The sequence below is a fragment of the Antechinus flavipes genome, chromosome 2 (genome assembly GCF_016432865.1).
Source record: "Antechinus flavipes isolate AdamAnt ecotype Samford, QLD, Australia chromosome 2, AdamAnt_v2, whole genome shotgun sequence".
Classification (NCBI taxonomy): Eukaryota; Metazoa; Chordata; class Mammalia; order Dasyuromorphia; family Dasyuridae; genus Antechinus; species Antechinus flavipes.
In genome coordinates, this window is record NC_067399.1 from 177,047,392 (window position 1) to 177,071,283 (window position 23,892).

At 37.1% G+C, this 23,892-nt stretch overlaps 1 protein-coding gene across 1 annotated transcript in view; it reads right to left on the reverse strand.

Moving 5' to 3' along the window:
• Positions 1-22,698, reverse strand: part of CTSB (cathepsin B) — a 29,673-nt gene extending 6,975 nt beyond the window's left edge. Inside the window, exons 1-3 of the mRNA XM_051975975.1 lie at positions 22,590-22,698; positions 1,337-1,487; positions 302-390 (exon numbers count right to left, since the gene is read on the reverse strand). Coding sequence (XP_051831935.1) covers positions 302-390; positions 1,337-1,462 — 215 coding nt within the window. The 5' untranslated portion in view covers positions 1,463-1,487; positions 22,590-22,698. The remainder of the gene's footprint in view (positions 1-301; positions 391-1,336; positions 1,488-22,589) is intronic.
• Positions 22,699-23,892: the final 1,194 nt, after the last annotated feature.

Consider the following 23,892-nt stretch of genomic DNA (forward strand, 5'->3'; position numbering starts at 1 on the left):
AAGACTAAACAACTATAACAAACAGGATGTCCAAATTCCTTAGACTCAAATGCCCTCAGGCCTAGCAGTCTCTCTCATAACTACATCTCAGTATATTCTCAGGCCTTAGGCCTGTGTTAATTTATATGCATCAATTTAAAAACTTCTGAGACACTCATGCACAGAAGAATCACATTATAGTGAAAATGAAGTAAATACTTAAGATGTCATCTTGGGGCCCAGTGTTCTGAATGCTCAAGGTCAGGATTTCCCAACAATATTCTCTTCTCCCTCAGGTTGTACCTTTCCCATCACTCAATACCTCTGAGGTAGTTGCTTGGCTCCACCCATGATGGTACCACAGAGTTTCTTGACGTAGCTCATGTCCACATTACGGAAGTTATGCCCAGCCTAAAACAAAACTTACTGGTCATTACTGAGTAATAGGGGAAAAAAGATCGTCTCCCCAAAAAAAGAAAATTCATCTTTAGAAGTCATTTCTGGGCTACTGAATTTATCTCAGTGGTAGACAATTATAAGGCATATTTTAACAAAATAAGATACCTCTCTATCCAATTCAGTTTTCTACTAACAGTCCCCCAACTTGGAGAACACTAGCTTCAATAGCCTCACCTACAGAGACTATAGAAACTGTTTCTTTAAGAGGACTTGAAATTTTAAAGAGGTATAGTTAAACTTTTATTCTATAAGGAGTTTGTGGGAGACTACAAGTTTTAATTGTCATTCTAGATGGTTGATGAGAGATCTCAAGAGGATGAAAAAAAACTTTTGCAGTCTTAATGGCTAAAAAGTTGGATACATACAATGAATAACTACTTATGGAAAAAGGTTTCTCCAATTTGTTAGTAAGCAAACTGGAGTAGGGGCTTAGAGCTAATTGAATGGCAGTTACAATTTTAGTCATAAATGAGGAAAATTTCTGGAATTACTTTGAACTAAGATGACCAGAATAAATATATGTTAAGTGAAGCAAGAGGATCCTATGTGTGCTACGTGCAAGTATGGTTAATTCTGAAATTGTTGCTGATGCAGTTCTTTCCTCCAGCCTCTTACAATCTTAAGCTTCATTCTAATAGTAGATTCACATAAGTCTTAAATACTCTTGCATATTTCAAGAGTTTAACCTATATGGAAAATTTGAAACACAAAGTCATACAAAAATGAACGCTGAGCCATCTTTGTATGTAACATGTATTTAGAAAAATAAAATACTGAGAAAAAAATTACTTTTGCATATAGCCTATATTTCTATACTGCTTTGTCTTTTTTTTTTAAATAAAAAAGTCCTTTTCCCTCCCAATAGCCTAGTTAGTGGCTGCACATTCCCAAGACAAACCTTCCATGAAGTATTGAGCTTGTTGACATAGTTGACCATTTCATCTGAAAGAGGAGGGAAGGACAATGTACTCCGAGCACTGGTCAGTACAACCAGACTGCACAGAGTGGCCAAGAACCGCCACATTTTGGTAAACGAATTCCTGATTTACCTGGAAGAGAAAAAAAAAAAACTTCATAAAACCTTTTGTTATCTGACATAAGTCACATTGTTTCTAATAAATAATAACTAATAATTCTAATATGTAATAAATGACATTTATAATGTGGCAATAGAATTAAGACAGACAAGAGTCAAAAAGCCTAGATACCCAGGAACCTGAAAGTAATATGACTTCCTCTCTTGGCTTCAGTGTTTCCTTTTGGAAAATGTGACTAAGGTAACTTCCTAATTAACTTCTAGGAAACCTTAGGTTAAGTCATTTAACTCTTTGAGGCGTCTTTATGAAATAAGTGATTATATTTAAAGCACTCGAGTCATTTTGTATCTAAGATCACAGCACCTGGAGAAAGAACTTCATTTATCATTCAGTTAGTTATTCCATAGACTAGGAAAGTAGCCTGAAGCCTGATTTTAAGATGCTCTTTTGCTATATCCACGGTCATACAGGCAAGAAAAAAGGAGTTTGAAATTCAAATCTAGGTCTTACTTGCAAATCTGGCTTACCATTGCTCTGCCAAGGAGAAGACAATCTTTTTTTTTTTTTAAGTTTTTTGTTTGTTTGTTTTGCAGAGGCAATTAGAGTTAAGCCACTTGCCCAGAGTCACATAGCTAGGAAGTATTAAGTGTCTGGGACCATATTTGAACTCGGGTCCTCCTGACTTAAGGGCTGGGTCTGTAACCACTGCGCCACCCAGCTGCCCCAAGATAAGCATTTATAAATATCTACTATGTGTCAAGCACTATGCTAACTGCTTTACAAAGATAAACTTACTACAACTGAGATGTAGATGTTATTTTCCCCATTTTACAATTATGGAAACTAAGGCAGAGGGTTAAGTGACTTACTAAACACAGCTAATAAGCATCTGAGATTCTGTTTGAATCCTCTGCTCAGGGATCTACTCACTGGACCACCTAGCTGCTAATATCTTCTAGACACCTGGAAATGTCTAATTTAGGGACCCAATCACTGTACCCTTAAGACCTCTTTTGTTTCACTATCTCCTCCAATTGGATGGGCTCCTAGAGTGCTTAGTAAATCCCTTTTCATCTATTTATTCAACAGGTTCCATGCACCCACTCTGGGCAATCTCTCCCTCTTAGAAGAGCTGAAAGCCATGTTTGAATTTCTGAGAAACCAAAGCTGTGTGTGCACCTCATTCTACCTCCCCTCTAAGTCCTTTGTAATAATCTTGGCTGGCTTCTTGCCACAAAGAAGCTTTACCCAGGCAAGCTATTGCTCAAAAGGAGATGATTATGTATCAGTTTACAGTCTTTGCAAGACATAATTACCAACAAAGTAACATGATATGAAAAACCTCACGCCACTAACACCCTTCATAGAATGTCTCTGTTCCTGTTCTTCTGGGCCCTAGAGTGGCAAGATGAGGTCTCAGGGCAGAGGCTCCCAATCACTTTCACAACCCCTTCCCCATGAGATCTCACCCTTGCACTCTCAGAATTAGATAAATCAAACCACAAAATAAATAAGAAGTCAAAGAGGTAAATACACTACTAGAAAAATTAAATATGATAGATCTCTGGAGAAAATGTAATAGAGACAGGAGTATACTTTCTTTTCAGCAGTTCATGGAACCTATACAAAAATTGACCATATATTAGGACATAAAAACATCTAACTCAAATGCAGTAAGGCAGAAATAGTAAATGCATCCTTTTCAGACCACGATGCAATGAAAAATTACATTCAACAAAAAGCCAGCGGAAAGTAGACCAAAAAAATAATTGGAAACTAAATAATCTCATACTAAAGAATGATTGGGTGAAACAGCAAATCATAGACATAATTAATAACTTCACCCAAGAAAACGATAATAATGAGACATCATGCCAAAATGTATGGGATGCAGCCAAAGCAGTAATAAGGGGAAATTTCATATCTCTAGAGGCCTATTTGCATAAAAGAGAGAAAGAGAAGGTCAATGAATTGGGCTTGCAACTAAAAATGCTAGAAAAGGAACAAATTAAAAACCTCCAGTCAAAAACTAAACTTGAAATTCTAAAAATAAAAGGAGAGATCAATAAAATTGAAAGTAAAAAAACTACTGAATTAATTAATAAAACTAAGAGTTGGTTCTATGAAAAAACCAACAAAATAGACAAACCCTTAGTAAATCTAATTTTAAAAAGGAAAGCGGAAAATCAAATTGTTAGTCTTAAAAAAGGGAGCTTGCAACTCCCCTGAAAAGGGAGAACTCGCCACTAATGAAGAGGAAATTAGAGCAATAATTAGGAGTTACTTTGCCCAACTTTATGCCAATAAATTTGACAACTTAAATGAAATAGAAGAATACCTCCAAAAATATAGCTTGCCCAAACTAACAGAGGAAGTAAATATCCCACAATCCCTTCCCCATATCTCTTCGCTTCCAGAAAACTTCCCGCATCCCCCATTCACTATGAAAGGAAATATGTACCAAGTTCCCAACTTTTTATATTATTATGTTATTGGATCCTCATAGCAAATCTGTAAGGTAAGTGCCATTACATCATCATTTTATGGAGGGAAATAGGTTTGAGAAGGTACTTAGGAGCACACAACTAAAAAGGGTCAAAGGCAAGATTAGAAATCAGACTCTCTACTGGGCTACAAAGTAGGATTTGAAGAGAAAACTCAAAACTGAATGGTGTATTGTGATGATCGCATATTTTAAAATCAGCCTGAGTTAGGATTTCAGGTTAAGGGAAAATCTTCAATCTTTTTTTTTTTTTTTGGGGGGGGGAGGTAAAGGGGGATTAGCAATTTATGAGCTGTGACAGGAATCAGCCAGCAGTCTCTATCCTGCCCCTCTGCCTCCACCCACCAAAATCATCATTTCCTAAACAACACATCAGGACTCGCACTAAGAGTGGATGGGCGCCATTCTTTCTCCAAGCATATATATTTATATATTAATAGAGTATGGTCCAATTACTACTTAGCCTCACGTGCTTGGGACCTCAGTGCATCAACTAGAGCTTCAGCCCATTACAGTGTATCACTAATTATAAATGGCCAGGCTTAGCCCAGTAGCAATTAGAATAAGTCTCAAATTAATTTGGCTGAACTTTTGCCTCCTGTCCTTTTTAAATCTTTGGCCAAAAGTAGTTGCAGTTTTTGTTCAGTCAATTTTTGGGGTATTCCTGACAAAAATAAAGGACTGGTTTGACATTTCTATCTCCAGCTCATTTTACAGATAAGGAAATTGAGAGTGACTTGAGTCACAAAGTTAGTAAGTATCTAAGGCCAGCTTTGAAATTAGGAAAACTCATCTTCTTGACTCTATTGTCAATAGCACTCTATTGACTCTTTACCACCTAACTGCCCCTAGAAGTTGGGGTAGGGTTACATATCTGGAAACAAGGGTGATGAAAAACAAAAATAAAATCTTTTCAAAAATTGATCTTCCCTTATAAGACCCTTCTAGTTCCTTTTTTTTGTGTGTGAAATAAGGGGACTCTCTGAGGTCTTTTCCAGCTCTGACCTTTTACATGAGCTAAACTGTTTGCCTGATAAAAATGGTAATAATTCATGGATTAGCTTATATTTAACCCATTTAAATTTTAAGAATTTCTAGCAGCTAAGTGATGCAGTAGATAGAGAACCAGCCCTGAAGTCAAGAGGACCCGAGTTCAACTCTGGTCTCAGACACTTAACACTTCCTAGCTGTGTGACCCTGGGCAAGTTACTTAACCCAAGCCTCGGCAAAAACAAAAACAAAAACAAAAACACCTGAGTTCACCTGAACTGATAAATGGTCAAAGGATATGAAAAAATTTTAGATGAAAATATTAAAGCTATCTAGTCATATGAAAAAATGCTCTAAATCACTATGGATTAGAGAAATGCAAATTAAAAACAATTCTGAGGTATTACTTCACACCTATCTGATTGGCTAAGATGACAGGAAAAGATAATGATAAGTGTTAACAGGAATGTGGGAAAATCGGGACATTAATACATCGGTGGAGTTGTGAAATAATTAGACAATTCTGGAGAGCAATTTGGAACTATGTCCAAAGGACTATAGAACTGTGCAGACCCTTCGATCCAGCAATGTCACTATTAAAGGTCTGTGATTCAAAGAATTCCTAAAGAAGAGAAAAGGACCCACATGTGCAAAATTGTAGAAGCTCTTTTTTATAGTGGCAAAGAATTGGAAATTGAGTAGATGCCCATCAACTGGGGAATTGCTAAAGTAATGGAATATTATTGTTCTACAAAAAAATGATGAACATGATGATTTTAGAAAGGCCTGGAAAGATATACACAAACTGATACTGAGCAAAACAAGCAAAATCAGGAATATATTGTATACAATAGTAGCAAAATTATGGGATGATCCACTATGGAAAGACTTGGTTCTTCTCAGCAATTCTGTGATCCAAAGCAATCTCAATAAACTCTGGATGAAAAATGTCATCTGCATCCAGAGAGAGGACTATGGAGATTGAATGTAAATCAATATATGTTATGTTCATTTTTTCCCCCTTTCTTCTCTTTTCTTTTTCTCTAGTGGGTTTTCCCTTTTGCTATGATTTCTCTCCAAACATGACTCACAAAGAATTATATAAAAAAAAATTACATGTTTAACTAAGAAAATACATTTTTTTTTAATAAGGAAAAAAAGAAAACCTGGTTTAGTCTGAGCTGCTATTTATAGATACATGAAAACCTCAAGAGGCCCACAGTACTCTCTAAAGACAAAGTTACAAGATAGTTGCATCTCCTCAATGAGCTGAAGATGAAGGTGGGAGAGGACTATACACTCTTCATATCTGACTCAGTGAGATAAAGTGGAAAGGACATTAAATTTGCAGTCAGATGGCTTAGATAATCAGTTCCTTGGCACTGCTTACTACTTATTAACCAAGTGCCTTCAATTTCCTGAAACATAATATTTTCAACTTTTGTTGCTTGCTTGCATTGTTTTTTATTTTTTCCTTTTTGAGCTGATTTTTTCTTGTGCAGCATGACAATTGTGAATATATACACAGAAGAATTATACATATTTAACATATATTGGATTACTTGCCAGCTAGGGGAGGGGTTGGGGGAAGGGAAGAAAAAAAGGTTTTGCAAGAGTGAATGTTAAAAATTATCCATGTATATTTTGAAAATAAAGCTTTAATTTAAAAAAAAAAGAGAGAAAAAAATTTCCTTGATGGCAAAATCTATTCATGTGTAGAATCTAAAAGCTATTTTAAAGGAGGTAATTGGAACAACTTGCCCAAAGTCACCTCTGACCTCAAATCATTTTCTTTTTTTCTACCACACTAGCCTCCCCTGTTTTCCCTAACAAGTCTGGGGCAAAACCTTATCAATTTTACATCTTCTAATATCTATCAATGTTCTTCAAAAATGGGACCTTAATCAATTAGTAACAAACATTAAGTGCCTCCTAAGGTCCAAGTCCACATGACCATTCAAATTTGACTTCAAAAAAAAAAAAAACAGAAAAAAACAAACTGCCCCAGGATAGTCAAAGATTTACTTGTCAAAAAGTAAATCTCAAATGGGTTCATGAATCTGACCCAAGTAAAAAAACCTGAATGATGATGACAACAACATGTGCCAGGCATTATGCTAAATGTTGGGGATGCAAAAAGAGGCAAAAAAACCAGTCCCTATCCTTAATGAGACTTATAGCTTGGGGAAGGGCAGCAGAAGGGGAGAGACCATGCAAACAAATATAACAACAAAGCAAGCCATATACAGGATACAAAGGAAATAATTAGTAAAAGCAGCTAAGTGGTGAAGAGGTAAGTCTAGAGTCAGGATGATGTGGATTCAAATCTGATCTCAGACGGTAGGGGAGGGGGCAGGAGGGAGAAGGAATTTGGAACTTTAAAAAAAAATAAATCAGGCAGGTCAATAGTTGAGTGGAGGAGGGAGATTGTTCAATCCAAATGTTTTGCTCCAGGTATTATGGTAATAACTGTGGTAAATGGATCCCAAGGTGTTTCCTGACTAAGCAGTAGCTGGAAGTCATGAGGTCTCTTGCTGATTCAGTGTAACCATGCAACAAGTCACCCAGTTTCTATGTATTTCAACACCTTGTAGACATGATAGGGGGTTGGCAAAGAGATTGTCTTTGAGCCAGGCACTAGGTACTTAAACCTGCATTAGGGTGTCTGAGTTCACTGAAGAAAAGACACTTATCTCATATATATTCAAGATATACATGTGTGAATTTTCCCCTCTAAGAAACTTACCAGAACAGACTTAGCCATCCCACAACCCCAGCCTGAGGAAGTAGTTTTGTTTTCCTTGTGATGTGTTGATTTGCTCATGTTCTGACAAAAGTTATATCCAAAGTTAGGCTCAGTATTTTATCCAGTAAATAGCAACCATCATAGTAACCAAAGCCTCAAACTCTCATTTATACAGTGCACTTAGGCTTTCCCAAAATCCTTCCATCATCAATAAAACAAAAGCTCCTTACTATCATCTTTTCAAGACTTACAGTTAGGTATAGGATTTCTATCTACCAGAGTCTAGCATATGTGAAGTGTCAATGGCTAGCAAGTCATACTCTTAAGCAGCTCTGGGCTCCAGGCCTCAATTAATTCCTCTGAAGAGGTTTTTTTTCCAATATCTAAACTGTTAATCTATCTCCATCACTGAATACAGTCTTAAGTGCCTTAAAATAGCTTCCTCAATTTACAAGTGAGAATTCAAATTATACTACCTATGCTCAGACAATTCAGTGGATAGAGCACTGGATCTAAGGTCATAAGACCTGTACAGAGTTCAGATCAAGCCTCAGATACTTCCTAACTTAGTATGTTTGCCTCAGTTTCCTTATTTGTAAATTAAGAATAATAGCATCTATCTCTCAGAGTTTTGTGAATATTAAATGAGAGAAGTGGTTAGCAAGCATGCCTGGTCTGTAGCATGTGTTATTTAGCACATGTCTTAGTTATTAAACATAAAATACAAACAGCTAAATTTATACAAAACAAAAAATTATGAAACTCATAGTATCTTAAAAACATGTATGTTGAAGTCAATATAGTAGTAATATAACTATCCTGGTTATATTTCCTACTGACCTTTTCTGTGTACAAAAAAAATTTTATTGATGTGCTTTACTGTATCCTTTCTGCATTTTTCTCACTTCTGTAAACTTTTTATTCCTAAAGTCCTCTTACCCATTAGAAATATTATCCTCAAGAATGCATCCACTGAAATGATCAAAGGATATAAATAATTTTCAGATGAAGAAATTGAAACTATTTCTAGTCATATGAAAAGGTGCTCCAAATCACTGTTGATCAGAGAAATGCAAATTAAGACAACTCTGAGATACCACTACATACCTGTCAGATTGGCTAAGATGACAGGAAAAGATAATGATGAATGTTGGAGGGGATGGGGGAAAACTGGGACACTGATGGATTGTTGATGGAATTGTGAATGGATACAACCATTCTGGAGAGCAATTTGAAATTAAGCTCAAAAAGTTATCAAACTGTGCATACCCTTTGACCCAGCAGGGTTAAATGACTTACTCAGGATCACAGCTACAGTGTCTGAGGCTCATTTTACAGATGAGGAGGTGAGGCAAAGAGAATTAAGTGACTTGTCCAGAATCACATAGCTAGCATCAGAGGCCAGATTTGAACTCATAAAGATGAATCTTCTTGATTCCAAGCCCATGCACTATTCACTGTGCTATCTAGATGCCTCTTTATGGTTCTTCAAACAAGGAACTCCATCTCTTGATGCCGCATGCATTTTCATTATTTGTGCCTCTCTCTTCTCATCTCCACCTTCTAGCTTCTCTGGCTTCCTTCAAGTCCCAATTAAAATCCCACCTTCTAAGAAGCCTTTCCTGGTCTCTCTCAATCCTACTGCCTTCTCTCTCGGTTATGTAGTATTTATCCCACATATAGCTTGTCTATATGTAGTTATTTGCATATTGTCTTCCTTATTAGATTGCAAACAACCCTGATAGCAGGGACGGGCACTTTCCAATCCCTAGTGCTTTAGCACAATGACTGACATAGTAGATGCTTAACAAAAATGTTTAATAAGTAACAAAAAAATAAACAAAAAATAATCAAATTATCTTTCACAAAGATGCCAAACCTTAACCTTATGAGCAACCATCTCACTTTTTGGCAGTCATGAATGTGTCTAGGACAAAAAAAAAATTCTGAATCTGGTTTTTATGGTCTTTAGTAGCCTGGATTCTATTTATCTTTCCAACTTTATTTCACACATTATGCAAACTAGCCAAATGAATTACAAGAATTTCCAACCTGACTGGGTATCTCTAATTCCTACCTTTTAGAATCTTGTCTTCCTTTTAGGGCTTAGCTTCAGCTGTCATTTCAAAGTCCTTCTAGATCCCCTTCCTAGAATACTTTTATTTATTCTTACTTTTACTCCCCCTCACCCTCTCCATGTTTGTTACCTGCATACAATACAGAGTTAGTTATCTAAAGGTAAGTACTAGCTTTAATATTCATTTCCTCAGGACTGAGCAGGGAGTTTTAAATTTAGGATATTTACTGAATTGAAAAGTAGTGTTTTCTCTTTGCAAATAATATGATGGTACACTTAGAGAACCCCAGAGATTCTACCAAAAAGCTATTAGAAATAATTCATAACTTTAGCAAAGTTGCAGAATATAAAATAAATCCCCAGAAATCCTCAGCATTTTTATACATTACCAACAGAATCCAAAGCAAGAGATACAAAGAGAAATTCCATTCAAAATAACTGTTGATACCATAAAATATTTGGGAATCTATCTACCAAAGGAAAGTCAGGAATTATATGAGCAAAGTTACCAAAAGTCAGATTTATTAATAATTGGGAAAATATTAAGTGCTCTTGGATAGGCCGAGCAAATATAATAAATATGACAATACTCCCTAAGCTAATCTATTTATTTAGTGCTATATCAGACTCCCAAGAAAATATTTTAATGATCTAGAAAAAATAGAACAAAATTCATATAGAAGAACAAAAGGTCAAGAATCTCAAGGGAATTAATGAAAAAAAAAAAAAAATCAAATGAAGGTGGCCTAGCTGTACCTGACCTAAAACTGTATTATAAGCAGCAGTCACCAAAACCATTTGGTATTGGCTAAGAAATAGATTAGTTGATCAGTGGAATAGGTTAGGTTCACAAGTCAAAATAGTCAATAACTATAGCAATTTAGTGTTTGACAAACCCAAAGATCCTAAGTTTTGGGATGAGAATATTGACAAAAACTGCTGGGATAACTAGAAATTAGTGTGGCAGAAATTAGGCACAGACCCATACTTGATACCATATACCAAGATAAGATCAAAATGGGTCCATGATTTAGGCATAAAGAATGAGATTATAAATAAACTAGAGGAACATAGCATAGTTTACCTCTCAGACTTGAGGAGGAAGAAATTTGTGACCAAAGATGAACTAGAGATCATTATACACTTTGACAACGATATTGTATGAAGACATATTTTGATGGAAGTGGATTTCTTTGACAAAGAGACCTAACTGAGTTTCAATTGATAAATGACAGACAAAAGCAGCTACACCCAAAGAAAGAACACTGGGAAACGAATGTGAACTATCTGCATTTTTGTTTTTCTTCCCGGGTTATTTATACCTTCTGAAACCAATTCTCCCTATGCAACAAGAGAACTGTTCGGTTCTGCAAACATATATTGCATCTAGGATATACTGCAACATATCCAACATATAAAGGACTGCTTGCCATCTAGGGGAGGGAGGGAAAAAAATTGGAACAGAAACGAGTGCAAAGGATAATGTTGTAAAAAAAAAAAAAAAAAAAAAATTACCCTGGCATGGATTCTGTCAATATAAAGTAATTATTAAATAAAATTTTTAAAAAATAAATAAATAAATAAATAAATAAATTCCATTTGTTTCATATTTAAACAACAAAAAAAAAGATAAATGATGGACATAAGCAGCTACACCCAAAGAAAGAACACTGGGAAATGAATATAAACTGCTTGCATTTTTGTTTTTCTTCCTGGGTTATTTATACCTTCTGAATCCAATTCTCCCTGTGCAACAAGAGAACTGTTTGGTTCTGCATACATGTATTGTATCTAGGTGACATATTTAACATATATAGGACTGTTTGTCATCTGGGGGAGGAGGTGGCGGGAGGGAGGAGGTGGCGGGAGGGAGGAAAAAAGTCGGAACAGAAGTGAATGCAAGGGATAATGTTGTAAAAAATTACCCAGGCATGGGTTCTGTCAATAAAAAGTTATAATTATTTTTTTAAAAAAAGTGTTTTGCTTTTCTATGCTTATAAGAGTGAAGGCAAACTAACAGTTATAGATACAAAAGAAAAAAGCACTATCAATGAAACATTTATAAGATACAAAGAGAAAATTCAGGACAATACACCTGTTATCACCTTATTAAATTTAAGAACATTTTAAAACAAAATAAATATACAATGGAAGCTTATGATTCTTCCATACATTAATTTTAAAATTATTTTTTGGATACTGAATCTTTTGGATTGCTCTATGTTGTAAAATTCTTAAGAAAAAAGTTTCATCCAAGTCATAGGTACTTACTAATCGAAAGCCAGATAAACTAATCGAAAGCCAGATAAACACTAGTTATAAAACAAAGTAAAAAAAAAATCACAGCAACCATCCAGGAGGCAGATGATATCAAATGCATGTCTGGTTATATAGTTTTATGCTACTGTTACCTAAAAGAGTCCCCCTCCCTCCTTGGTTCCTCGGAACCTCAGGATCTATCATTAATTAATTATTTAAACAAGGTATAATAAAAACACCCAACCAGGAGGCCAAAACAAAGGTGCTAAGTCCTGCCTGTTCTTCAAGGCATGCCTGGGTCTTAAGTAACTTCACAGGATTCATTTGTCTGAGACTAAGATTTTCTTTGTCCAAGAGGATCATCAAAATGTCTTAAGATATTTCTGCATTTCAAAGGGAACAAGAGGTCTCAGTTTGGAAAGTCTTACTGGCATTAGAAGGGAGCTAGCCCACAATACTTGATACTATAAATGGGAGGACATTTCTAGGCTTCCTTTAACATATTATGCCCATCCTCCATACAGAGGAAAAGATTAAAGTCTTTGCCAGATTTTTTAAAAGGCTACAGAAACTGCTTTCACAGCATTAATTAGATAGAATTTAAGCCACCTACCTCATAGCTATCCCTTAATTAGCACCTAACTAGGTTCCCAAGCCTTTTATTTGCTGGGACCCAGCCACTCCAGAGATTTCTCAGTATTTTGAAATAATCAGACAGACTAAGCCAACTCTTCTATAACATCACCCACATCCCCCCCAAGTCAGGACAAGAAAGAGCCTTAGTAGTCAGAGTCTATAATTTGGCCCCACCAGTCTGTTCCTTTTAACTTCAATATTCCCCATTCTCCCAACCCAAATACTTGCTACATAGATCATTTTTTTCTTTTATTTAAATTTCAAACTTCAAAATAAAATAATCATTTCAATATTAAAGCAGAACAGAAGGAAGATTGCACATGAAACCTTTATTCTCTGGTATACAACCTGACTTTTCCTTATAATCGAAGGTATAACTTTCAAAGTTTTTCTGCTTCTGTTTTTCCTTTTGTTCTTAAAGGCATCAAAAAAAAGCTTCATCTCCTAATACTGCATGCAATTTCATCTCTCTGCCTCTCTCAACCTTACTGGCCTTTTCCCCTCTTACATTTTTCATGAGGGTAGAGGTGGGGGAGAGGAAGGGAAAGACAGAGGAACTCTTGTAACAAATTCAATCAAGCAAAATTCAAAAATTTGTCTGTCTAAAAATGAATGTCTTGCTCTATGAGTTCCCTCTCTAACCTATACTGGTAGTAGGGGCTGTTGGGAAGTGTAGTTTTTCCTCATGTTGAGGAAAGCATAAATTGAAAGCAGAACTCAGATCAGCAATGGGAGCTACTCATTAAGTGAAAGATGCTGCTACCCTGTATTGAGCAGCTGAAGTCATAGCTGGCTTGCTGAACTGCTTGGACATAACTTTCTGTATGTCTATGCTGCCATATTGAAGAACTTGGTGAAATTACTACCCTTCTATTATTTTCCCTCCCCCTCTCTTCATGCTTCCTGTACATAATTTGGAAAGCCCTTCTCTATATTTGCAGATGACATTTTTCTAAGTTTTGCCTCTGATCAAGATAAGCTGACCATTATGTTCTAAGAGTTGCTTGATAGCTATGGAGGAATAGGTAGAAGAAGATCATAAAAAGGAACCTGTGAGAAACAAAATGAGCCCACCTATTACAAAAAACACTTCAGGCCTTTCCTTCTGTAAGAAGGTAATTAGTATGCACTCTCTTTAGTCCTTTGAAATCCCAATTCATCATTTCATCAGGGAGAATTTTTGAATCTTTCAGAGTTGTTTTTCCTCAAAACGTTCCTATTATTCTAAAAATTATTCTTTGGGTTCTCTTCATTTCACTTTGAATTAGTTCATACAAATTTCTCCAGGTCTCTATATCTGTCCTTTTTGTCATTTCTTGTGGCACAATAGATCCTATATACCATGTATCATAATTTGGTTAATTACTCCAATTGTCAACTTTTATCCAGACTGATTTCATCAATTTAGGTAACTTCCCAGATTGGATATAAGATTTTTTAGAAGTGCCTGTTACAGAAAAGAATTAACGATTAGTTATCCAAGGCCATAAAACCAGTAAATCATTAGCAGGACTTGAATCTAGATATTTTAGTCTCTATAATCAGATCCCATTCTGTATCTCAATGCCTTGGAGTCTGATTATTTTTGGAAATAAGATGAACCTAAGCAAGTCATTAATTGCTAAAGAATTAGTCAAATAGAGTAGAACAGTCACCTTCTAGCTGTGTGATCCTGAAATCTTTTTGAGCCTTGATTTATTTGTAAGACATGAATAATGAGATACCTATAAATATCCACCTACCTCACATTACTGAAAGGATAAAAGGAGAATTTAAGAAATGCTTCTTAGTCCTTAATGTACCAAATAAAAATTGGCTACTACTATTAAAATGAAGCATTTTATATCTATTATTTCATTTGATCTTCAAAACCTTTTAAGGTAAATGTAAGTTTTATTGGCTTCATTTTATGATGGAAATCTTTTTGCAGGGGAAATTCCAATTGACTGAGAGAAATGGACCAGGGACAGGTTTCAAGTCTATCTTCTACTATCAAAATCTGATGCACTTTCTGTCATATCAAGAAAAAAAGCTTCTGTCTTGATTGCTGAAGAAAGATTCTCAATCGACCCCCATCTTTTTACTAATACATGTGAGTCTGATGTTTTGCACACACATACACTTTTAGAGGTCTTCTGCATAGCATCTGAACCCTGGATCTAAAGATTCTCCATTTAAATCTGTTCTCTCAGTCTGCCCTATGAAGGTAGAAATCTTTAAGGGAAGGTTTTTCGTCAGGATAAACAGAGATGAGAGATATCAGAGGCCTAAAAAAAAAAGAACTTCTCCCACGAGACAGAGTGCTATGAGAGAAAAATCACTAACTCCTTCATCTGCCCTTAGATTGAACCCCATCCCATCTTACCTTCCACACAAAATCATGCACCTGCCCAAAGATAGCAGCTACTTTCTATTGGCACCATGTTCCCTGCAGCTAGTGCAAGGGTCTCACCCCACCTTATCTGTCAGGTCAGTGTCCTTTTAGAGCTTTTCTCCTTGTCTTTTCTCCCAGTCTGACCCAGTCCAAAGAGGTCTATGTAATAAGGAGTTGAATAAAAACACAGGTTACTTCAAATCTCCTGTTCAGAAAACCTATGCTACCTTTCATTCCTTATTTGGAAGCTTGAGAAAAGTGGGTACTTAAGATTTCAAGGAGCCTCATTTCACTGGGGTAGGTTCTTCTCTTAAGGGCAGGCAGTAGCAAAAGTTACATGAATTTCTGGAACTCTTCTAAATTGATCACCTGCTAACAATCCACTCATGCGTGGCTGGATTGGCCATCAGACACTAAGTACACACATTCTATAGCTGTGCCTTCCTACCTTGGCAGGCCCAATTTTGCACATTCTAGTGGAACACTCCTTGAGATCCCAGGGTTACCTCCATAAGACATCAAGAATTTAATAGAAAAATATATAATAATCCAGAAAATTATAAACTATTCCTTACTTTCCAAGAATGAGGACTAAAGCATTCTGGTAGAAGTTTTTCCTGATTACCCTTAGTCATTAAAACTTTCTTCCTCCTCCATATTATATTGCATTCAGTTATAAAAATTAAATGCTTCAAGCCTGAGCACTTAGAGAAGACTTCTCACCAGTGAAGAGAATTGCTATTTACTTGGTGCCTGTGTGAGAGGTACACATAATGAAGTAATTTCTGGAAGCAGAGACTTCATTTTGTGGTTGCCTTAGTATATATTGTATGTATCTAACACACTTGCTGAATTGCTATATTGAACTGAGAATTGACAAACTGCAGAGACAAAATTTAAACTTGATATGAAAAACTTTTATTAATGGAGTGGACAAACTTGAGAGATAATAGGTTTTTTCACTAGTTTTTTTTTTTTTTTACTCAATATTAAATTTGTCAAACCTTTAAATAAACTTGAATTACATACTATATGCCTAGTGTTGTACTACAAGGACCAAAGAAAATAGTATCAGCTAAAGGTACATTCTACAGCATACATGTGAATAAGCAAAAATGAACCATATACAAAATAACTGCCAAGGTATGGGGGTAGGGGGATCCAGGTAAACAAAAAATCAAGGTCTCTTCTAAGGGTGACACTTGAGCTGAACCTTGAAAGAAGGTAGGACTTCCAAAAGGTAACAATGGAGAGACAGAAAAAGCCCATTTCCTATAGTTAAAAAGGAAAACTTGAAACTACTCCTTCCACACTCAAACTCAAGTAAAAGCAATAGTCAAACACTTGAAATCAACTTGGCTCTTCCTATAACTACTCACAAGTTCCAACTCTGCAAAAGGGGCAACTGGTACCCAACAATTCTATTTTCTCTTGCTTAGATAAACACTTTTCTGACATCTTCTCCCTTTAGCATTTTAGACACAGGTAGTTAGTGGACCTCTCTCATTCCAACTTTAAATAGGAAGAGTTGGGCTCAGCAACACCTGTAAGATCCCTGGACCTGGTTTAGTTCCTTGAATTCTTTTGTGAAAGGAATAAATACAAATGTTCTGAGAACACTAACAATGATTAGGAAGACATATTAGCTGTACTCAGGCATGTCACCATTTCTGAGGAGGAATAGGGTACAAGTAATTTGCAATGAGCATCATCTAAACTCTACTTATACAAATAGAGGAAGAAAAGAGACTTCTGGACAAATACCAATCATTTCCTTAGTTCCTCATCTTCATGTCTCACCATCCACCAATTATCAGGTTCAAACCCTCTCCTTCCTATTGTCTGAGGATTTGACCACATCTCTTATATGCCTTTCCAAGTCCAGCTATTTAAAAAAATGCATTTGTTGGCTAATAAACCACACTGGTTAAGTCACCCCTTTCATGTCTAATGTTGAGAGAAAGAAAATTGTCTACTGTATTTTAAGCATAGGAGTGCCATTCTTGTGTGATTTTAAAGATTAAACTTCTGGGAAGGGAGGAAAAAATAAGTATAGCACATGCTCTCACTTGGAGGAATAGGTTTAGTCCATGGCATTGTTTCTGAATTGATAAAGAAAAGTGAATAAAGCATCATACTAAGATGTTGAAAAAAAAATGCATAGGTACATTTCCTCCCTCAAAAAGTCACATCTTAGTGTCGTTTCATATTTGAAGCAGCCTTTTTGTTTTCATTTTTTCCTTTTACTAATCACATGGCTATCAACAGTCCTCCTATACTGCAGAGGTCTGGTCAGGCCTACAAGGAACACTAAATCTCAAATGATGTCAGAGGCTTAAAACTGGGTTCTGCTGGTCACTTTCCTCGGGTTTTCATTTCCTCTTTGTATAGAGATTGAAACCCATGATTCTTGGTGGAAAATCCTTTGTGTCTTCTTACTTTAAGATTAAAAAAGTTTCTTATAGTCTGGCTTATATAAAGGACTCTCTGTAATCTGGCTTCAATCTAAGTCTCCAGGTTTCCACAAGCATTTCCCTTGGTACCAATACCACCCTAGGGTACTTTACAGAAAAACTAGACTACCACCTGCCCCCAAACTCAGTCTTTTATTCCAGCTGTTCTCCATGACTAAAATATGGTAACCCTTATTGTCTTTTGCTTTGATATTCCCCTCCCTACCCATTACTGCCTACCTCATACGAATACTCAATCAGCAGTTTTTATTACACTTATAGAATGTAATGTTGCATTTTCAGGCCAATTCCTGGCACATGGAAGGTTACTTAAAAATCAACTGGGTCTGGTCCTATGCTGCCCCTTTTGGCCAATAATAACCATGAGTCAAGAGTGTCCAGGAAATCTTGGAACCATCTCAGTTCCTAGAGACTCAAGGGAGAAAACAGAAAACAGTATATTGCTTGATGGGATCTACTTGTGTGTCATATTCTTTCACTGCAAAGGAAACACTGATTTTTACTCATCCTGGATAAGGCCCCAGACCAAAAAATTCCTGAACTGGAACCCACCTTGCTCTATATCCTATGTATGACATCAAAAATGTTTCACACTTTTGGTAGCTTTCCTTCGTAGGAGAGGTAAGATCCACAAACATGTCAGATGCCACTGGCAGAGCCATCTCATTAAATGGAACCCTATATTCAGCTAAGGGGCTTTTTATACATAGGTTAATCCTTCCTACTTTTTTCTTACCCTCTCTGAATGCACTACCAGAAATTTCATTTCAATTTACTCAAAAACTACTTTAAGCTGTGCTTACTATAAGCCAGGCAATTCAAATAAACAATGAGAAGACAGAAGGAAGCAGAGAATTCCAGGGCACTGGGAAGTCAATGCAAAGGAAAAGTTGGAGTGTTGTATATGAAGAGTTTAACTGGATTAGAAAATGTATGGAAGAGGAAAAAGGCAAAATACGGCCAGGTTATATAGAGCTGAAAATGCCAGAGAGCTTTATGTTTGATTCTGAACAATGCTGGATAAAACTGAGAGACCCTAGAGTATGTTAAGAAAGAAAGAGATGACATGGTCTGACCTATGTTTTAGGAAGTTACTTAGACAGCTAGGAGAAGATAGGTTAGAATGGGGAGAGCTGAGGGGATGGAAAGGGAAACAGGCTATTATATTACTTCAACAATCCAAGAGAGAAATATTCAAGAACTAAATTAGAGTAGTGACAAAAAAAGATATAGGAATGAAAGAAATGACAAAACCTGGATATGAATTAGATATGTGAGGTATTGAGAATAACACTGATTCAGTAGTATATACCGATTAAATAAAATATCTAATAGCAGTATAGATCAGTTCGGTCAAGCACAAATAGAAAAAGAATCTTTAAACCATACCTGAGGAGCCTTGTAGATGCATTATTTGTCTTAGAAAACCACATAACAACATCACTATATTTTCATTTATTTTGTTAAGTATTTCCTATTTGCATTTTAAATCTGATACAGGCTGTGTTCAGGAGTGTCATGACTGCATTTTCGGCATATCTGGTATAGAAAAAAGACTATTTAGAATTTTTAAAAGTTTAAAGGATATGAGAAAAGTTCATCCCTTCTGTGGAAAGAATAAGATGTTAATGCATTACTGGTGGAGTTGCGAACTGACTCAACCATTTTGCAGAACAATTTGGAACTATGCCCAAAAGGCTATAAAATCACACATAACCTTTGATCAAACAATACCACTACTAGATCTGTACCCCAAGAGACTCAAAAACAAAAACCAACCAAAAAGGTAAAAGACCTATTTGCATAAAAATATAGCAGCTCTTTTTTGATGGCAAAGAATTGGAAAGTGAGGGAAAGCCCATCAGTTGGGAAATGACTGAATACACTGTGGTGTGGGAGTATGATGGAATACTATTGTGCTAAGAGATGGTGAGCAGGATGCTCTCAGAAAAACCCAGAAAGACTTCTAGGAGCTGATACAAAGTGAAATGTACTATTAACAAAATAACAATATTGAAAAATGATCATCTGTGAATGACAAAGCTATTAACAATAATCCCAGGGGGATAGAGCACCAGCCCTGAAGTCAGAAGGACTAGAGTTCAAATGTGGCCTCAAGCACCTAACACTTCCTGGTATGTGACCCTGGGCAAGTCATTTAACCGCAGCGCAAAAAAAAAAAAAAAAAAAAAAAAAAAAAAAAGAAAAGAAAAAAAAAAAGAAAAAAAAAATTAAAAAATCCCACAATGACTAGAGAGATAATGCTACCCATTCCCCGAAAGAGAACTGACAGCATCTGAATACAAACTGAAACATACTTTTTTAAAAACTATTTTTCCTTCAGGTTTTTTCCTACGTTTTCTTTTACAACATGACTAATATGGAAATGTTTTACATGACTACACACATATAATCTTTATCAAATCGCTTGCCTTTTCAATGGGGCGAAGGGAAGGAATTTGGAACTCAAAATTTTAAAAACAAATGTTAAAAGTTGCTTTTCAAATTGTACATATAACATGAAAATAAAACACTAATATATATTTTTTAAAAAAGGAAGCAGCAGCTCATCCTTTCTGCTCTGGGCATACAGGATAATTAAGGGCAATTCCAGCTGCTAATCTCCACACAAACATATCTTTTTCTTATTCTTTGCAATTTCAGTTTCTGGTGACTAATTTCCATTCATTTATTTCTTAATGCCAGATTACTCCCATTCTTCTCCCCCCCCCCCCCATATGTGGGTGTGTAGCTGGTTTTGGGTCTTCCTCTTTACACGGTGATCTTACCAATTCCTGTAAATAAAATCATCTTTGTGATGATGACTGACATTTACTACTCAATTGGCCTTTAAAAACTCATATACATCCTTGGAGCTTCAGCTTACTTTATTTTTGTGTGTGTGTGTGTGTGTGAATTAGATAAATTTTGGAGTCCCTTCTAGCTCTTTTATCTTATGATTCCACAATCTATATCTAAACCTAGATTCTGTCCTTAGATATAATCTAAGCATGTCTTACTAACACATAACACAAAATGCAACCTAAAATGCAACAAACAAAACTCATTATCTCTTACTTTAACAGAAATTTATGGTCTCTATTTCTACATATCTGGTCTAATCTCCTTTTTTGTAATAGCATAAAATCAGCATTATTCAATGATTTCCTCTTAAACTTAGACTCTTGCAACAGCTTTCTCTTTCTATTTAATCTTCCTGATTCTAGCTTTTCCTTTCCCCAATCTAGCTTCTGCATTAATATTCCTAACACACAACTCTAACCAAAAAATCTACCCTTCAAGAATCTTCAGTAGTTCTGTATTTCCTTCAAAATAAAACAAATTCATATAAATGAGTACTTCAAGCTTTTAAAAATCTGGCTCTTGCCTATCTTTTAGGACTTTCCCCTACTACCTCCTCTCTCTCTCTCTCTTTTTTAAGATTTTTATTTGACAACATTGACCCTTGCATAGCCTTGTGCTCCAGATTTTCTCCTTCTTCCCCCTACCTCCTTCCCCTAGTTGGCAAGCAATGCAATATCTGTTAAACATGTTAAAATATATGTTAAATCCAATATGTATAAACGTATTTATATAATAATCTTGCTGAGCAAGAAAAATCAGTTCAAAAAAGAAAAAAAGGTCTTCAGAGACATTACCTTTTCCCCCCATAATACACTGAGGATAAACTGGCATCCCCAGAATTTAGTGTCCCTATCTCCTAAAAGCCAAACCTACTTCCACTTCTTAAGATCCATAGCTTCCTCCAAATTTCAGTTCATACTTAGTCTAGTTCTCTCCCTCCACAAAATATCCAGTACATAGTTAAGCTGATTGCTTGGAGCATTTCCTCCAATAGTGCAGTCTTTTTGGGTGTTTTTGTCTCCCTCTCCTCAGTGCCTACCAAGGAACAGGAGCTTGATAAATGCCTGTCAGACAGGTTTAGTAGTTTACTGGGAGAGGATAACCTTTCTAGGTACCAATCAGAGCTTTCCCTCACCCCGCCCTTACTTACTGTATAGCAACTCCCAAAACCTCTGCCCGATTCAAAGCTCATTAGACACAGGAAACTAGATTTTCCCAAACGGAACAGCAATCAAGGAAGGGTAATCTTTCCAGCCCTGACAAACCCAGCTTCCTAAAACTCCTACATCAGAAAGGACACAAGGCTCCAGAAAAGTCATAAATTTTCATTTCTCCCTCAGGTAGTGAGGTCTATGAAGTCTGGTTCCCCATAACCTTTGCCTGTGCCCTTCACTACCAAATGAACATTTCCAGCACTGGATTCCTCACTTTCTTAGCAGTTCCGGGCTCCCCATAGTACCTTGGGAGGTTGCGGGCAGTCCCTGGTTACCCACCGCCTCCTTCCCTTCACTGTCTTTTACTCCACTCCCGGCATTCAGTCCCACGGCTTAGCTGGCAACATCTCTGACCAGTGACTCTCCTCCAGGCAGGCAGGGCACGAGCTACCCTGCACAAAGAGGCCTGGGCCAGGAGGTTCGTTTTCACCCGCAGCCAACATCCCTACAGAAGGCAATCCCCTCCCCCCACATTTGGGGCTCAATAGGGACTGCTGCAATCTCAGTCTTGGGGTGATGCCCGGATGGTTTTTAGGCTGGAGAAAAGCCGCCCCACGATACCTCCGCACCCAGGAGAGGAGGAAGAGGGGGAGGGGACGCCTGGCTGTGCCGCTTGTTTTGCTCCCACAACAGAACAACCTTTATACCCCTGCACGCTACAGCTGCGCTCGGGCCTCTCGGGCGCCACCCCACCCCACCGCACCCGGTAGTCCCCACGTCCGGAATGCCGACATCCCACCGCTGCCCAAAGGTTCGTTCTACAAATTCGGGGACCTCGGAGTGAACTAAGTTCTTCACGACTAGGAAAAGAAAAAAAATGTAGGTTCTTGGGAGAAGATAAGGCCGAGAGGTGGGGGTGGGGTAGGGTTAAGGTTGCCATCCCAAGTAGCAGGAACACCCTTCCTCTGTGCAACACTCTCCCACTCCCCACGACTCACAGTCCCTCCGAAGCAGCACAGGATGGCTCAGAACTTACAGCAAGAAAAAGCGCAGCTCCCAGAGCTGGGTCACCTCAGCAAAGAGCATTTATCTCCCAGTCCCAGCCCAGCCCAGTCGGTTCTAATCCCGCCCCCTGTCCCCAGCTCCGCCCAACTGCTGATTCATTTCACGTGATCTCAGCCCTTCACTTGGAAGGGAATGCCCAGTGCCGGGACAACTATCTCCTCTTCCTCTCCCTTCTTCCCAGAGCTAAAAACAAGACCCTCTATCCATACCCCACTACACCTCTCCCGAGAAAGAAACAAACATCTTACATATGGCTCCTGGAGCATTAGGAAGATTTTCTGGAGCGAAAATGACTGAGCTCAAGTCTGCTTTTTAACACAGTCGGAATTGCTTCTTTCAGAATTTGATTGATGCTAGTTGAATAAATGAATGGTGACTCAGAAAAGGACTATTATTTGACTGACAAAAAGTAGTCTAGCCAGCTTTAACTTAAAAAATGAGGCATTTGGGGCAGCTAGGTGGCTAAGTGGATAGAGCACTAGCCCGGAATTCAGGAGGCCGGGAGCTCCCGACGTGATCTCAGACTCTGAACACTTCTTAGCTATATGACCCTTGGCAAATCACTTAATCCCAGTTGCCTCAGGAAAAAAAAAAAAAAGGCATTTGCTAGTCAATTCTATGTTCTGTGGCTCTGTGCCAAGCTCCTTTGCTACAAAGAGACAAAAGACAGTCCCTGCTGGAGTTTAAGATCTAATGAGGGAGATAACATACAAATATACACAAAGCAAACATATATATATATATATGTTTGCTTTGTATATATATATACATATATATATGTATATATATATATATATATATATGTGAAGACACTGGAATTAAAAAGAGATGTTGAAAACTTTCTGTAAAAGGTAAGAGTTTAGTTTGGACTAAGAAAGTCAGGAAAATAAATCAGTATGATCTCCACAGATCACTAATTTAATGTGCCTAAGAAGGCTGCCTTTGGATTCAAATCCCACCTTTGATATTTAAACCCTTTGTGATTGGGGTGGGGTTGGGGACTCAATCTTAATAAACCTCCTGATAGTGTAATGCCAGAGAAACTGAGGCGAGATAGAGATTAGAGACTTTTTAATATTTTATTGGGATTTCTAAGAGGGAGAGATTGTGCTGGAGGCATGATGCCCCCAGGACTGATGTCCAAAGCATCAAGCATTGAATGTGAGTTCTTAATGACATATATATCCTTGGCTCCAAGCTTGGGACTCTAAGACAAAGGGGAGTGGAGTCCAAACTCTAGTGAGCAGGAATTTCCAGGCAGGGACCATCAATGC